The sequence below is a fragment of the Sinocyclocheilus rhinocerous genome, unplaced genomic scaffold (genome assembly GCF_001515625.1).
Source record: "Sinocyclocheilus rhinocerous isolate Xijiao unplaced genomic scaffold, SAMN03320098_v1.1 scaffold65, whole genome shotgun sequence".
Classification (NCBI taxonomy): domain Eukaryota; kingdom Metazoa; phylum Chordata; class Actinopteri; order Cypriniformes; family Cyprinidae; genus Sinocyclocheilus; species Sinocyclocheilus rhinocerous.
In genome coordinates this window covers 224,573-242,631 of record NW_015662000.1, presented here as the reverse complement: position 1 = coordinate 242,631, position 18,059 = coordinate 224,573, and the positions used below count along the sequence as shown (strand labels likewise).

At 36.0% G+C, this 18,059-nt stretch overlaps 1 protein-coding gene across 3 annotated transcripts in view; it reads right to left on the bottom strand.

The window, feature by feature from the left end:
• Positions 1–18,059, bottom strand: part of LOC107727239 (neuropilin and tolloid-like protein 1) — a 122,093-nt gene that overhangs the window by 25,894 nt on the left and 78,140 nt on the right. For all 3 annotated transcript variants that reach the window (XM_016537045.1, XM_016537044.1, XM_016537043.1), the window contains exons 5-7: positions 13,442–13,483; positions 13,215–13,342; positions 5,740–5,968 (exon numbers count right to left, since the gene is read on the bottom strand). In XM_016537045.1, coding sequence (XP_016392531.1) covers positions 5,740–5,968; positions 13,215–13,342; positions 13,442–13,483 — 399 coding nt within the window. The remainder of the gene's footprint in view (positions 1–5,739; positions 5,969–13,214; positions 13,343–13,441; positions 13,484–18,059) is intronic.

The following is an 18,059-nucleotide window of genomic DNA, read 5'->3' as shown; positions in this document are numbered from 1 at the left end:
TGACTCTTAACTTTTATAAAGAATATCTCTTTGGATTTGAGACTTTAGTCTTTGCAACTTTACAGATCTTCTTTATGCACCAAGAGCTTGTAACACTCCAAAGAGAAAGGAAAAATTTAAATCGCATCATATGACCCCTTTAAATGAATAATCTGTGATTCTGTGCATCTGTGGTCTCGCCTGCAGCCCATATGTTTTTTATAAAGGCTATTTAGCAGAGGAAACGGGATCAAGTGATCTTTATATTCAACATGGGAAGGTATGCAGCAGATTTTACAATGCTACAACGTAATGTCCCTGTACTAATTAAATAACAAAACCTTTCTTTTCATGACTAAGACGAGACGAGGACGAGACAACACTGACATCAATAAATACTAACTCTGATTATATCAATATGCCATATCTTTGACGAATGAAGATGAGACTAAAATATAGTTTAAAAAAATAAAAACTCTTGATATCCAAAATTGCTCTATATTTTCTTTAACAAAAAGAGGAGAAATAATATAGACCTCCATAAGTTTTCATGTTTGGGGTTGCCAGATGTCCAAAGTTTAAACCCCCCACAAGAGCTTCTCTCTTAAAGGGATACAGTAGTTCATGCAAAAATGAAAATTCGGTCATCATTTCCTCACCCTAATGTTGTTCCAAACCTGCATGAGTTTCTTTCTTCAGTTGGGCACAAAAGAAGATATTTTGAAGAATGTTGGTGACCAAGCAGTTGACGGTAGCCATTGACTTCCATATAAAAAAACAAACAAAAATAAACTTGTGATCTAATACTAAAACCTAATACTCAAGAAAAAATGGATGAACTATCTATCTAAAAGGACACATTTTCTGCCCTGTGTTTACTTTATCTTCACAACCTGGCAACCATTAAAAAACAAAAACACTGATGATCTGAAAACGTATCTCCATTGCGATATTCTAATCTAATGAAAGTGTAATACAGCAAGTTTGTGTTCCTTCACGCTGTTGTTTGCTTATTTTTTGCAACTAAATCTGCCATCAAACATTCTCATTGACGAACTGTGATGAATCCAATTGTGGATCTTAACTATACTGTTTGCGATAGAGGTTGCTGAATAAATGCACTTACGTAACATATGCTCCACAATACAAAGTCAACATGAACAACATGAGGGGGAGTAAATGGTGACAAAATTTAAATTTTTGGGTGAACTATCCCTTTAAACTTCAGTTTCTGTTGATGGCTGTGTGGGTCCACCAGCTCCCAACCTGCATAAACCAGTATAAACCAATTTAGTCAGCAGGGTTATGCAAGATTTATAGTGTGATTGCGGCTCAAATCACTGGCAGGACGTGACCAGCTAAATAGATGGTCCGTTTACCTTTAATGGACACATGTGTAGGAGCTGTTTTCATTTTCCCAGTCCTGCTCGGTTTAGCGTTCTGTCAGGTATGAATGTGCTGGTGCAAATGAGAGTGAGAGAGTGTGTTTTATAAGCGATTGTTCATAAAACAGGGAATGAGTGCTGAAGTGTAAGATGTCAGTGCTTGTCAAATTTTCTACAAACATGTACACAAGAGTGTAAACCCAACCTTGCTGTGGGGTGAAGTGGGCTTCATGAAAATTGTCAAGATATGTCTACAGCGTAGGTCTTATTTCAACCCAAAACCAAAGGGGAAATATATTTCTCAGAATTGCATGATATAAACTCGCAGTTGCGAGAAAAAATCCCCTCAGAATTGCAAGATATAAACTCACAATTCTGACCTTTTCTCAGAATTGTGAGTTCATATCTTGCAATTGTGACTTCTTTTTCTCAGAACTGAGAATTTACATCTTGCAAATTCTGACTTTTTAACACAATTGCGAGTTATTAAGTCAGAATTGTGATATATAAACTCGCAATTCTGAAAACATATCAGTCTTGTTTCCCCCTCAGAATTGGACTTTATAACTCACAATTGTGAGTTTATATCTCACAATACTGAGAAAAAAAAAAGTCAGAATTGCGAGATACAAACTCGTATTGCGAGTTTTTATCTTGCAATTCTGTCTTTATTTCTCACAATTGCGAGTTTATATCCCGTTATTCTGACAATTCTGAGAAAAAAGTCAGAACTGCAAATTTATATCTCACAATTCTAAGAAAAAGTTTGTATCGCACAATTCTGAGAAAAGAAGTCAGAATTGTGAGATAAAATCTCGAAATTACATTTTTACATTTTTATTTAGTGACGGAAATGGGTTTCCATAAATATCACATATTATTTATATCATTGTAATATGCTGGTTTGGTCAGGAAACTTTTCTTATTATTACCAATGTTGAAAATATTGGTGCTGCTTAATACTTGACAGATCATGCAATATTGAAGACTGGAGTAATGATGCTGAAAATTCAGTTTCGCATCACAGGAATAAATTTAAAATATATTTAAATCATAAACAATTATTTTAAATTGTTATAATATTTGTGAGCACAGTAGTCATAAGTAGCACAGGTATATTTGTAGCAATAGCCATTGTATGGGTCAAAATTATCGATTTTTCTTTTATGCCAAAAATCATTAGGATGTTCCATGAAGATATTTTGTAAATTTCCAAATGAATAATCTGTGATTCTGTGCATCTGTGGTCTCGCCTGCAGCCCATATGTTTTTTATAAAGGCTATTTAGCAGAGGAAACGGGATCAAGTGATCTTTATATTCAACATGGGAAGGTATGCAGCAGATTTTACAATGCTACAACGTAATGTCCCTGTACTAATTAAATAACAAAACCTTTCTTTTCATGACTAAGACGAGACGAGGACGAGACAACACTGACATCAATAAATACTAACTCTGATTATATCAATATGCCATATCTTTGACGAATGAAGATGAGACTAAAATATAGTTTAAAAAAATAAAAACTCTTGATATCCAAAATTGCTCTATATTTTCTTTAACAAAAAGAGGAGAAATAATATAGACCTCCATAAGTTTTCATGTTTGGGGTTGCCAGATGTCCAAAGTTTAAACCCCCCACAAGAGCTTCTCTCTTAAAGGGATACAGTAGTTCATGCAAAAATGAAAATTCGGTCATCATTTCCTCACCCTAATGTTGTTCCAAACCTGCATGAGTTTCTTTCTTCAGTTGGGCACAAAAGAAGATATTTTGAAGAATGTTGGTGACCAAGCAGTTGACGGTAGCCATTGACTTCCATATAAAAAAACAAACAAAAATAAACTTGTGATCTAATACTAAAACCTAATACTCAAGAAAAAATGGATGAACTATCTATCTAAAAGGACACATTTTCTGCCCTGTGTTTACTTTATCTTCACAACCTGGCAACCATTAAAAAACAAAAACACTGATGATCTGAAAACGTATCTCCATTGCGATATTCTAATCTAATGAAAGTGTAATACAGCAAGTTTGTGTTCCTTCACGCTGTTGTTTGCTTATTTTTTGCAACTAAATCTGCCATCAAACATTCTCATTGACGAACTGTGATGAATCCAATTGTGGATCTTAACTATACTGTTTGCGATAGAGGTTGCTGAATAAATGCACTTACGTAACATATGCTCCACAATACAAAGTCAACATGAACAACATGAGGGGGAGTAAATGGTGACAAAATTTAAATTTTTGGGTGAACTATCCCTTTAAACTTCAGTTTCTGTTGATGGCTGTGTGGGTCCACCAGCTCCCAACCTGCATAAACCAGTATAAACCAATTTAGTCAGCAGGGTTATGCAAGATTTATAGTGTGATTGCGGCTCAAATCACTGGCAGGACGTGACCAGCTAAATAGATGGTCCGTTTACCTTTAATGGACACATGTGTAGGAGCTGTTTTCATTTTCCCAGTCCTGCTCGGTTTAGCGTTCTGTCAGGTATGAATGTGCTGGTGCAAATGAGAGTGAGAGAGTGTGTTTTATAAGCGATTGTTCATAAAACAGGGAATGAGTGCTGAAGTGTAAGATGTCAGTGCTTGTCAAATTTTCTACAAACATGTACACAAGAGTGTAAACCCAACCTTGCTGTGGGGTGAAGTGGGCTTCATGAAAATTGTCAAGATATGTCTACAGCGTAGGTCTTATTTCAACCCAAAACCAAAGGGGAAATATATTTCTCAGAATTGCATGATATAAACTCGCAGTTGCGAGAAAAAATCCCCTCAGAATTGCAAGATATAAACTCACAATTCTGACCTTTTCTCAGAATTGTGAGTTCATATCTTGCAATTGTGACTTCTTTTTCTCAGAACTGAGAATTTACATCTTGCAAATTCTGACTTTTTAACACAATTGCGAGTTATTAAGTCAGAATTGTGATATATAAACTCGCAATTCTGAAAACATATCAGTCTTGTTTCCCCCTCAGAATTGGACTTTATAACTCACAATTGTGAGTTTATATCTCACAATACTGAGAAAAAAAAAAGTCAGAATTGCGAGATACAAACTCGTATTGCGAGTTTTTATCTTGCAATTCTGTCTTTATTTCTCACAATTGCGAGTTTATATCCCACAATTCTGACAATTCTGAGAAAAAAGTCAGAACTGCAAATTTATATCTCACAATTCTAAGAAAAAGTTTAATTCTGAGATACTCTTACCTGACTCGTGCAGGATTCTTGCTCTATGTCGGGTCCACCCTTTCTCTGGCTGTGGTGCCTCCATTGTCCTAACACTCTTCAGCAACCTGTCAAGATCTTTATATGGTGGCCACCAGGAGTAGCCATCTGCATACCAGGACTTGGCAGCTGGTCCAGTCGTCCCTTCTCCCTCAAACTCCACGATTAGGTAAATTTTTTTTTTTTTTTTTTTTTTTTTTAAGCATGCATTAAATTGATCAAAAGAAATAGTAGAAATGCTACAAAAGATTTCTATTTGAAATAACTGCTGTTCTTTTGAACTTTCAATTGAACAAAGTATCCTGAAAAATGTATAATAGTTTCCACAAAAATATTAAGCAGCAAAAACTGTTTTCAACATTGATAATAACAAGAAATGTTAATTGAGCACAAAATCAGCATATTAGAATGATTTCTGACAGATCATGCAATATTGAAGACTGGAGTAATGATGCTGAAAATTCAGTTTCGCATCACAGGAATAAATTTAAAATATATTTAAATCATAAACAATTATTTTAAATTGTTATAATATTTGTGAGCACAGTAGTCATAAGTAGCACAGGTATATTTGTAGCAATAGCCATTGTATGGGTCAAAATTATCGATTTTTCTTTTATGCCAAAAATCATTAGGATGTTCCATGAAGATATTTTGTAAATTTCCTACCGTAAATATATCAACACCTCATTTTTGATTAGTAATATGCATTGCAAAGGACTTAATTTGGACAACTTTAAAGGCGATTTTCTCAATTTCTCAAATTTTTTTTTCAGATTCCAGATTTTCAAATAGTTGTATCTCGCCCAAATATTGTCCTATCATAACAAACCATACATCAATGGAAAGCTTTGAGATGATGTATAAATCTCAATTTCACAAAATTGACCCTTATGACTGGTTTTGTGGTCCAGGGTCACATTTCACAAAAAATGCATTTATTAAATGAATTTAATCAAATAAACTTTTGAATGGCAGTGTAATTACTTTTCATTCTTTTTCTTCTCATTGACCCAGACATTTTTTTCATAAGATTCACACAGCGTACAAAATAATATATACATTACAAACACACACGAGGGTTGGATAGGAGAGCCGTAATAGCAGTGTGTTTGTGTGTGTGAATGACTTACGCTCTTGGAAGGTAGTGAAGAGTATCCGGAAGCGGCTCTTTCGGCTGCCCTCATCGGCCCACATGCGGACCACGCCCAGCGCGGACACCAGCATGACGTCATTGGCCACCGTGCTGCAGAATTTATTCCTCAGGTCTTCCACCGAGCTGCTGCCGTCGTACACCGCCACAAAATTACGCTTACACTCATTGGAGTTCTGCATCTCGTAGTCTAGGAAACGCAAGTAGATCTAAGAGAGAGAGGAAAAGAGCAAAACAGACTCTCACATACATTGAAAATCTATTATTTCTAACACACCGAGAACTCGATTTCCACAAAGAAAATGGACACTTCTGTCGAAATAATCTTTTTTTTTTCCTTCAGTGGTTTCAATGCACCCATCCCAGCTGTCATATCAGTGACATCTAGATTACCTGATAAACTGTGTTTGCTTTAACAACAGATCTCTGTAGTCAGAAAAGCCTCGGCTTGATGATAATTGCACAGAAAGATCAATAACAAGAACACAGAGGGTTATGTTTGAAATTCAGCTCGTACACAGAATTGAGAAGTTTCAAAAAGTTGCAGTGATGAGCTCTCAAAGCATGGCAATAAACTACATCCACTCACACCAGCTCCTTTGGGCTCTCTAAAAACCAGAGAGGTGTTAGAGCGAACCATCTGTTCTCTTCTCACTCAGTCTAACCCTAATCAAGCTTACTTCACACCTCTCCTCATCCAGACTCCCATTTTCACCATTTGAAATATTAGAAAATTCTGTCATCATTTATTCACCCTCATGTCTTTCCAAACCTCCATGACTTTCTACTTTCCAAACGAAAGGTGAATAAAAAAAAAAATTAAAAAAAAAAATTAATAAATACTAATTAAAGTTGGCATGAATTGGAATTTTCATTTCATTTTTCTAAATGCATTGTGAACTACTCATTCATACATATTTACATTTTTGAGCTCGTAATTTTTAATCGAAATGTCATGAGTTGACCTTCTGGTCAAATGACACACTTCTCCAATCATTTTGTCCTCAAAACCCTGTCCTTTTCTTATAGTCAACTGTAGGCTCACATTCAGATCTGCCCACATCCAATCAACAACTGATTCATATGATATAACCAAGTCCCTGTCCTACATTTTCTGTTTTAATAATGGATATGCATCACAATACAGAAGAAAAGATCTGTTGCTACTTCCTTTACATCATGACTTTAAGGTATATAATAATTTTACATAAGGAACAGACCAAAATTCATGATAGAAGTAGCAAGAATCCTTCAAGTTGTGAACACCTTATTTGGAGCTTTTCAATGAATCAGTTGATTGAGTTCACAAAACCAGTCTGAATGAATCATTCAGTTATCGACTCACTGATACGGTCTTCAGTGGAACACAAAATATGATTTTTTGAAGAATATCCTGGCCAATTTTTAAATATAAGGAAAGTGAACGAGGACTGTAGCTGTTAAAATGTCAAAAACAGTGTTTTATGTATGATTTCTGCATTAAATTCCAATAATATTAAAAGTCAGCATGAAATGGAAGATCTTTTTAATGAACCTGTAGATTGAGTTCAGAAATCATTCACAAATCAATCAAACTCATTCATTCACTATCACATGACTTCAGAAGATGCAAACAAGCAGCTTTTATGATACCTTTATGATGGTTTTGCATCCTTTTTGTAGCTTTAAAACTCCAATCTCCATTCTTCAAAATGTCTGTTTGTGTTCCACAGAAAGTCAGTCAAACAGTTTCGGTTTGACATCAGGGTGAATAAATCTGAATTTGGAGTTGTACTTTTCCTATAAATACACTGCTTGAATGACTCTCATCATAATAAACCAAGTTTTACACTATTTGACAGATTTGACAGAATCAAAACTTCCAAATATTAGCACAGAGTGTTCTTCTCCCAGCTGTTGGAGTTGAGGTGATTTTACATTTAATGAGCATTTGGTATTCCATTATGACAAGTAAATGAAGCAACCTAGTTCATCCAGTGAGCAAAGGCTCATGTGTTACTCAACAGCTCAGTAAATTTTCTCACTATAATAGCATTTCGTTCAGCACATTTTCATTTTTATAGGGGACCGATCAGTGTGCCATTCCAGCAATGTTGGTCGGTTTGTCCTTGCCACCACACAATATGCTCACACCTGCAATATAAGTAAAGAACTAGTGACACCGCAGTCTTTCTGGACTGCTGCGGTGTGTACAATCTCTCATCATCAGCAAAACAGGGGGCGTCACTTATACCCACACTGTACATAAAATCCCACTTACTGACTCACATGTAAAAAAATGAAACATACAGTATGAGGCTTTCCAATTCCTTCAGAGAATCACATGAAGATAATAAGAGACTCGCTACAGTATGTGCCAGCTTGTTAGAACTTGTAAGGCACAATTTACTAGGCGGAATATGAGGAATGCGCGAGACGGTAATTAGACAGAATTGATTATATAAAGCATTAAGAAACCCAACTAGTTATTAAGACAGACTCGTCTAATAATCTAACAACCTTAGGGCAGCTGAAAGCAAAATCTAAAAACTGATCCTGAAAGTACATCCACTGACAACTGAGTAGCCAATCGCTAACACTGCCCTAAGGTCTATAAACCCTAAGGTCGAGGAATATATAATGTGACAAAATCAAATATTTAATCAAAAGACTTGGGCTGGCCTTAGATTACACAGTCTTATCTTTGCACTCGAATTAGTGGTGCTTGCTATTCCACATAATTTTTATATTTTCCACCCAAAATTTGACACATAACTCATCCAACACCATCTGTGATACTAACTGAATAATAGGTCTATTTGTGATTGTCTAAGAAGTGATTTGGACACATGGTTTCCACAAAACAAAACAAAACAAAACAAAACAAAGCAAAGCAAAGCAAAACAATTGAAGAACTGTATACAAATTTATAGCAATATTTTTAAAATACTATAGGTAGTAAAAAATAGTCAATTAATCTTGATTTATCACCAGTCTTTAGAAAATATTTACTGTAAAATATCTAATTATAAATAATAATAAAAAATGTTATACCCATTTTATATATAGCCTATACTGCATGTGTGTGTGTACATATACTGCAGATAGATGAAAACGGCACTCACATTTCTTCATAAAATGTAAAAATGTAGCATGTAAAAAATGTAATAATTGTATCTTGTCCCACTGAAAGCCAAACAAGAGGATCCCGATTACTTTACCTGACCTTAGACATTGTGAATCAGTGAAAATGATTATGAATAGAAACCTCCTTCACCCCTCCATCTGAAACAAGCCCCTCCAGACTCCAGAAGCTGGCTTGACTCTTCAAATACACTCTAATTACCCAGCAGAGTTATTGTATCTCAATAAATCAGCTTTTTTCCCCTTCTACCGCTCCTCTGGAATAAATTAGTTACAAAATAAATTAGTTGCCTGACATCGAGACGTCAACCTCTGGCCAGTTGGGGACTGCTGTCTCTTCAGGGCATGTGGATGTGTTTGAGGTGCTGTTCACATCCCCCTTTGCGCTGACTTATTTGTAGCCTGCATCCACTGATGTTCCCACCAGAGCAGAGAGAAAAATCAGGAACGGTTGCAGCTCAGAATTTCTCATTTGGATGAATTTCTGGAAACACGATGATGTAAAAGACCACACCCCCTTTTCTTTTCGTCTCAGACAGTAAATCAAATAAGAAACAGCAAGATGAGATGTACATGTCTGGGAGGTTATACGCTTGTGGACTTAATTGGATGAGATATATGAAGGCCTGTGAGAGATGTGGCTAGGAAAGCCATTTGAGCAACAGTAGCTGGTGTCTAGAGGAAGGCAAGGCGCTTTCCCCGCCATCTGCGCTTCAAACAATCATTCCTGTGAGATTTCAGGGCCAGATAAACATGACACTGTTTCAGAGCTGCTACAGAAAATCATTTCAATGAAACAGAGAATATAACACTTGTTTGGAGACCACATATACACATTATGATAAGAACAGCAGAACAAAAGTCCTTTTAAGGCCAGCTGGTTCACTCATAGGGATACAATAAGATAACTATGAGGCATACAATAAGTAGTTTGGCTAATATATTATAATAGAGCTCCCCAATACTGTGTATAAATGTTAATACGTTTCTTATTGATTTTTAAGATAATTTAACCTTTGTATAAAGCAAGGCTGTTTCAGGTTGTAAAATGTAATCTAGTTTATCTCCCAGAAATAGTAATACTATTATTAATTAATAATTTATGATATAAAAAACTGTTTAACTTGAAATATATCTTTAAAAACATTTTTGTAAAAATACATAAACCATTATTATATTATAAAAATATATACAGTATTGTTTAAAAAGTTTTTTTTTTTTTTTTTTTTTTTTAGTAAATCTCTTATGCTCACAAAATTTACATTTATTTGATTGGAAAAAAAAGAAATATTTTTACAATTTAAAATAACTGTTTTCAATTTTCAATATATTTTCAAATGTAATTTAATTTCATGGTAAAACGGCATTTTTAGCAGCCATTACAACAGTTTTGTGTCACATGATCCTTCAGAAATCATTTTAATATGCTGATTTGATAATAACAAATGTTCTTGAAAACCAATGTTGAAAACAAATATTAAACAACTTAATATTTTTGTGGAAACTACGAAACTTTTTTCCATAATATTTTGGAGAATATAAATTTTACAAGGATTTTTGTATGGAATAGAAATCTTTTGTTACATAAAAAATGTCTTTACTGTCACTTTGATCGATTTATTGCATCCTTGCTGAGTAAGTATTAATAAAAAAAATAAATAATAATAATTTTACTGAGCCCAAACTTTTGAATGGTAGTGTATATAAAATATTTTATAAAATCTATATTTCAAACTAGATTCATATCTATATTCAGATTAAACTAGATCATTCCATCATGCCATCTTGAGCGTTATGATTACTCACAGTCTGCTGTATAAATACTGGTATATCAGGCAACACTCTGTGAAGTAGCTGGAGGAGAAAAGGTCTTCATAATAAGCGTTGTATACACATTCACACAAATGCAATCATGAGTCTCAGCCCTGAAGTTTTCAGTCTCCTTTGAGCAGTGCTGGTGGATGATAAAAATGCTTGAATAGCTGTGTGAAACTAATCGCTGTGAAAAGTACAAGGGGATATGCTTTTGATTTGTACCTTTGGAAGGACATCAGATAGAACAAAAATCAGTTTTTGAAGCAATAAATCACATTAAACACAAATATTATCACCGAGCCATGGCATAATACAGATTTTTGCTCTCCAGTCAACACTATCACTATCTAAGGAAATGGAGGCAATTTATTGTGCTTAGTCATATGGCTACTGATCGGTTCTTTAGGTAACTTAATAACTCTAAGCAAATCCATCTGTTACAGCTAAAATGTTTTAGAGTTTTTGATGCTAAAATACTTTCTTCTTTCTTGTCTAACATGCGGGGAACATTAAAAAGAAAGAAAGAAAGAAAGAAAGAAGGAAAGGAAGGAATAGTCTTATTTAGCAAAGACACAATAAATTCAGAAAAAGTGACAAAAAATGTATCATGGTTTCCACAAAAATATTAAGCAGCGTAACTGTTGATAAGAAGAACATTGACAATATTAAGAAATGTTTATTGAGCTCCAAAGCATATTAGAATGACTTCTAAAGACTGGAGTAATGACTGCTGAAAATATTGCAAACTATCAAATATACTGTATTAATGTATTAGCGAGTATGAGAAAGGCGGATTAATTTTTTTAAATGTATTATTATCAAAATATGAAACAGTAATTTTAAATCATAATAATATTTCACAATATTACCGTTTTTACTGTATTTATGATCAAATAACTGCAGCCTTACCGAGAATAAATGTTTTTCAAAAACATTTAAAAATCTCCAACCTCAAACTTCTGAACATAGTGTATATAGACAATCAGTTGCATGGGACAATGGTCAATTATACAGTTTAGAATATTATACAAGAATATGTGACTGGGGTGGGCGATATGGCCAAAATCTTATATCACGATATGTGTCATTTTATTTTGCAGTAATGATATATATCACAACATAGTTATTTTTGCTTTTAATAAGGTCTTTATGAAATCAAAATTTTGATACCATAGGAATTTCATAATTCTTGTCACCAGTCTCAATATCACAAAAAACTAATACTAGCCTAAATATTAAAAAAAGCAGAAACCTCAAGTTCACTGAAGACAAGAAAACAGTCAGTGATTAAATAAGAATAGGAAACTAATTACAAGCAATAGGACAAAAAACAACAACACTAGAACAAATAAATAAGAAATGCTACATAGATTTTATAAAGTAATCAAATGTATAAAACACGGCATATTCTTTACTGTGTAAATTCAATATATATTTCTTCTTATTAAAGTTACAAAAGTGATTTATTCAAGAGCAGTGAGAGATTTTCTCTCATTTGTTGTTTGAATAACCTAAATGACAGACAGCAGGAATATTAGACTGCTGTCACTTTAAGAGCTGCCCAGATCCATTATACTGTTACACGTGTTTTCTTTCTCAGCTGTTTGCTTTCACTTAAGACCTAAAGTACTGTGGATACTGTGTAATGAGGATACTTGCAAAGACGGGCATTTTGACACGTACAAGTGTGTGTGTATTTAATAGTTCAAGGCCTATAAAGCGGCAAAAATAACTCTGTTCAATGCTCCTGCGCTCTCTGAGTGTCTTCATGTGCACGCGCCTCTCCGACAGTACTTAGAAACAATCTCTCAGACAGCATGCGCATATAGCGAAATTGGAACTCTTTAGCAATCAGAATAAAGTCCACTTCCAGACAGCTATACAATAAATTATCCTAATGAGGGTGCATTTATTTTTTTTCCCCATTTGGAATAAAAAACAACATAATAAAAGGGAAAAAATGAGCAGTCCGAGATTTTTTTATTATTTTTTTTACTGCACCACAAAATGGAAAAAGACAAAAGAAAAGAAAACATTAGCCAGTATTTGGCGCAGGTGTAAATAATGCGACCAGGGCAGCTGTAAACTGCTTCCTGACAACAGTGCTCCAATTAAAAAACAAATCTCACCCCAAATAAACTGGACAGTCTGATCTTTTCCACATGGACACATTCTCTTTGATTCTCATCAGCTATAAAAACAATGGTAGCCCTTTGAGAGCTCATTCTCACACAACCAAAAGCTGCCACATTTTTATCCTCAACAGAATTCCACCTAACCGCATACATATCCGCCCCGAGATGTTTTCGCAATGGCCGCATAATGCAAACGACTGCAAAACAGGAAGCCAAACACTGAAGCGTGTTAGGTGGTAACTGGACAGCTTGAGGCAGACACAAGCTGTCATATGTCAGAAACGTGGCAGGCTGGGTAACAGAACGACAACAGGGAAACAACTTGGGTGTTATTAGACAGAGCGGCGGAAGTTGGGACAGGGGATGACTGCGGGGGACTGACCTTGGAGCGAGGAGGGGCACGGATATACCACTTGCAGTCCACTGCCTCAGTCTGCAAGGCTTTGCCGTCTTTGGTGATCTGCTGCGATTCAATGATGCCTTCAGGTCCTCCCATCTCGAATTCACAAACTGCAGCGGAGGCGACAAAAGAAGACAAATTACGAAAAATGGAAAGCCATTAGATGTATTCATATGGAGGATGCTTATAGACGAATGAATAATACCCACAGGGAAGAGGTTTGGGGACTCCTACGTCTTTAAAGTCGGGATCTGAAAAAAAGAAATTAAATAGGATATAAAAACTGATTTCATTCAGATAACCAATATCCATAAATATTATGCTGTATTAGATCAACTGAACCATTCAACGTACAATTGACATGTACATTGAGAAGATATGTGAGCTGTTGTTTAATAGCCTCAATAAATATTTGAAATCTTGCTGTTGATGTTTCAAAAATAATGCAGTTTGCAGTTTGAAGTGCATTCTTTCAAAGTGGCATGAACAGGAAGGAAGCATTCAATAAACAGTATTCTCATTTCACTCTCTGCAGAGGCTTGTGAAAACATTTAGATGTGTTTGGCAAGCTGTCTGTAATGGAGGGGTTTGGGACCCACCTATGGAGAAAACTTTGAGAAGAAAAGATGACAGAAAGATTTAAAAGAAAATAGGAAAGTGTTTGTTTGTATTCCTTCATCACATTCATTGATTCTACCAAAGCTAATGAACATGCTTATCCCAAACTTTCATTTAGAATACTACAAAACTCCACATTATTCATCAGTATTCAATATCCATGAAATACTTTTAAGAATATAGTCATCTTCTTTTTCATTTTTGTGGTTCAAAAACTAATAATAGGTTCATTATCGCCACCTACTGGGCTGGAGTGTGAATCTTACTAAAAGAGTGCTGCAGGAATGAGTTCCAAAACACAGAAACAAGTAAGCATTTTAGCACTTCCAATTCCACCGTCCAAAAATCAATGGGTTTTGTAAATGGGTTTATGGTTAAATGCCTGAAATAAGGTCTGTGGCTCAAGATATTTTTTTACATTTTATTCTACAACATAAAATACATCAGTAATACCCTACTTATTACTCATCTACTTTTTTAAAGCTTTTATGTTTCTGGAAAAAGGTGGTTGTTAACAAGTGGATCAATGGGACTACAGAGGTTACTGAGGACATTAAATGTCATCATGCCAAACAGGTAAACTCATCTATTCGCCAGTTCTCTTTTAGAGCCTTGTTGTGTTTGTACTCACACTCATGCAAACTTAAACTTTCAGGGATTTATTTATTTTTATTTATTTATTTACCCTGAACAAAATTATAAACGCAACACTTTTGTTTTTGCCCCCATTTTTCATGAGCTGAACTCAAAGATCTAAGACTTTTTCTATGTACACAAAAGGCCTATTTCTCTCAAATATTGTTCACAAATCTGTCTAAATCTGTGTTAGTGAGCACTTCTCCTTTGCCGAGATAATCCATCCACCTCACAGGTGTGGCATATCAAGATGCTGATTAGACAGCATGATTATTGCACAGGTGTGCCTTAGGCTGGCCACAATAAAAGGCCACTCTAAAATGTGCAGTTTTACTGTATTGGGGGGTCCGGGGGGGTCCGAAAACCAGTCAGTATCTGGTGTGACCACCATTTGCCTCACGCAGTGCAACACATCTCCTTCGCATAGAGTTGATCAGGTTGTTGATTGTGGCCTGTGGAATGTTGGTCCACTCCTCTTCAATGGCTGTGCGAAGTTGCTGGATATTGGCAGGAACTGGAACACGCTGTCGTATACGCCGATCCAGAGCATCCCAAACATGCTCAATGGGTGACATGTCCGGTGAGTATGCTGGCCATGCAAGAACTGGGATGTTTTCAGCTTCCAGGAATTGTGTACAGATCCTTGCAACATGGGGCCGTGCATTATCATGCTGCAACATGAGGTGATGGTCGTGGATGAATGGCACAACAATGGGCCTCAGGATCTCGTCACGGTATCTCTGTGCATTCAAAATGCCATCAATAAAATGCACCTGTGTTCGTTGTCCATAACATACGCCTGCCCATACCATAACCCCACCGCCACCATGGGCCACTCGATCCACAACGTTGACATCAGCAAACCGCTCACCCACACGACGCCATACACGCTGTCTGCCATCTGCCCTGTACAGTGAAAACCGGGATTCATCCGTGAAGAGAACACCTCTCCAAAGTGCCAGACGCCATCGAATGTGAGCATTTGCCCACTCAAGTCGGTTATGACGACGAACTGCAGTCAGGTCGAGACCCCGATGAGGACGACGAGCATGCAGATGAGCTTCCCTGAGACGGTTTCTGACAGTTTGTGCTGAAATTCTTTGGTTATGCAAACCGATTGTTGCAGCAGCTGTCCGGGTGGCTGGTCTCAGACGATCTTGGAGGTGAAGATGCTGGATGTGGAGGTCCTGGGCTGGTGTGGTTACACGTGGTCTGCGGTTGTGAGGCTGGTTGGATGTACTGCCAAATTCTCTGAAACGCCTTTGGAGACGGCTTATGGTAGAGAAATTAACATTCAATTCACGGGCAACAGCTCTGGTGGACATTCCTGCAGTCGGCATGCCAATTGCACGCTCCCTCAAAACTTGTGACATCTGTGGCATTGTGCTGTGTGATAAAACTGCACATTTTAGAGTGGCCTTTTATTGTGGCCAGCCTAAGGCACACCTGTGCAATGATCATGCTGTCTAATCAGCATCTTGCTATGCCACACCTGTGAGGTGGATGGATTATCTCGGCAAAGGAGAAGTGCTCACTAACACAGAGACAGACAGATTTGTGAACAATATTTAAGAGAAATAGGCCTTTTGTGTACATAGAAAAATTCTTAGATCTTTGAGTTCAGCTCATGAAAAATGGGGGCAAAAACAAAAGTGTTGTGTTTATAATTTTGTTCAGTGTATTTATTAATCCAAAAGCCAATTGAAAAATCCTATTGGCTTTTTTATCAAGGGAACCAGAGTTGGCCTTCAACAATCAACAACATCACTGCTCCACAAAAAGCTCTACTTCAGCTAAATTGCATTGTTAATAACTGTTATCCTTAAATAACTTTAAAGAACATTTTAGACGTAAACCTGCTCTGAAGCATTAAGTAACAGTACATTCAATTAAATCTCCTCTGCACCTAATTGCTCTCAATTCTTCTCTGAATAGAATTCCTTCATTTTCAAATGCTCACAGTCTCTGGAGATCCACATTTATGCAAATACCAGACTCCATCCAACAATAGCGGCTAAGAGCAGAATACCTAATGTGCAAGATATTATTGCCTCCAACAATACAGTCTCATCTAGCCAAACTTTAAAAAATCATGGTCCTCATCACTGCAGCTTATTCTGATCAGATAATCATCCACTTAGACAAGGAAGAGATTGTCTGATTTACATGTAATGTGACCAATAACTCTTTTTGTTTGTTTAAGTACCATTTAAGAGTGTATTTCGCCATTATAATAAACTGGATCCATGAGCGTTGTAGAAAAATGAAAAGATCCATAGACTTTTGACCATCCAAAAATATTAAGTACTAATAATTTCACTGGCATATGTCTGAAGACAATAAAAAAAATGCTAGAGTCAATACAGATTTTCAGATTAAATGCAATATAATTCAGATTCAATAAGCATTCAATTAGAATCTGATTCAGTTTGTCCATGTTTGCTTGCATATGAAATAAACTGCTCTCTGCTAATGCAGTAAATTAAAAAGTACAGTTTATAACTGATTTAAAACTATTGAACTATTCATTCAAACAAAAGTCTACATTAGTCATGTTAAAACTGATTCACAACAAAAACTGCCATTTCTTTTGGTACAATAAATCAGTTCGGTGAACAGCCTGTGGGTTTGCTGTCTGCCAACATATTTTTAATGTCTCAGCCCTACTCTTCATCCTAACATAAATGAACATATTCTATCAGAAGCAGCTTTGTTCTACACAGAACTAATAAGTTTAATCACTCTCACCCCTCTATGATTAGATTGGCTTATATTTAGTATGGGTGATATTTCGCTCTGTGATCCCCCATTCACTCTGATATTCATACATGGACAGAGACGGTGGCATTTACAGAACTGAATCTCATTGAAGATGACTTCTCTTGGAAAAAACATACACATACATACATACAAACATGAGTCTGAACCCCTTCAGAGAGGATTGGATTGTACCTCAGTTACCTTTACAGGAGAGACTGATTGATTTGTGGATTGATCTGGTGTAAACGGCTGATTTATTTCTCTGTCATTTCACCCTCCTGTGAGCACTTATGTGGGTCACTGTGTGTGTGATCGCAGAGGACACCCATCACTATTATGACATATTCACTCCTATTTTGGAACACAGACACGTGGTTTCTGGCAGTATGAGACTGTAGGTTATGAAGCAAGACATTTAAGCTACACTTCTGTAGCATTACAAGTCAACTTATAATGTTATAATGTTTCTTAGAGCAAAAACAATTGCAATTTAGTTGCACGACCATTATATCATACCTTTAAGACTTCTTTATAAATGATCTCTGTTGTGATTGGCTAATCTTTGTGTGATTAGATTGGGGTCAAAGGGTCAAGGTATGGCTAGTTAGCATGCAAATTTATTGCAAAGGTTCTGTGCAACCTGTCTTTCTTTAACATTTCACACATTACACATGCTGCTCAACACCTACACTGAGAATTCAGATCAGACGTTGAACCAGCAGATGCGCTCAAGTAATGTAGGATGAAAAAAGAAGGAATGAGAAAGATTACATTACAGCACTAGGGTAGTGGTAGAAAGAGTGAGAACACACA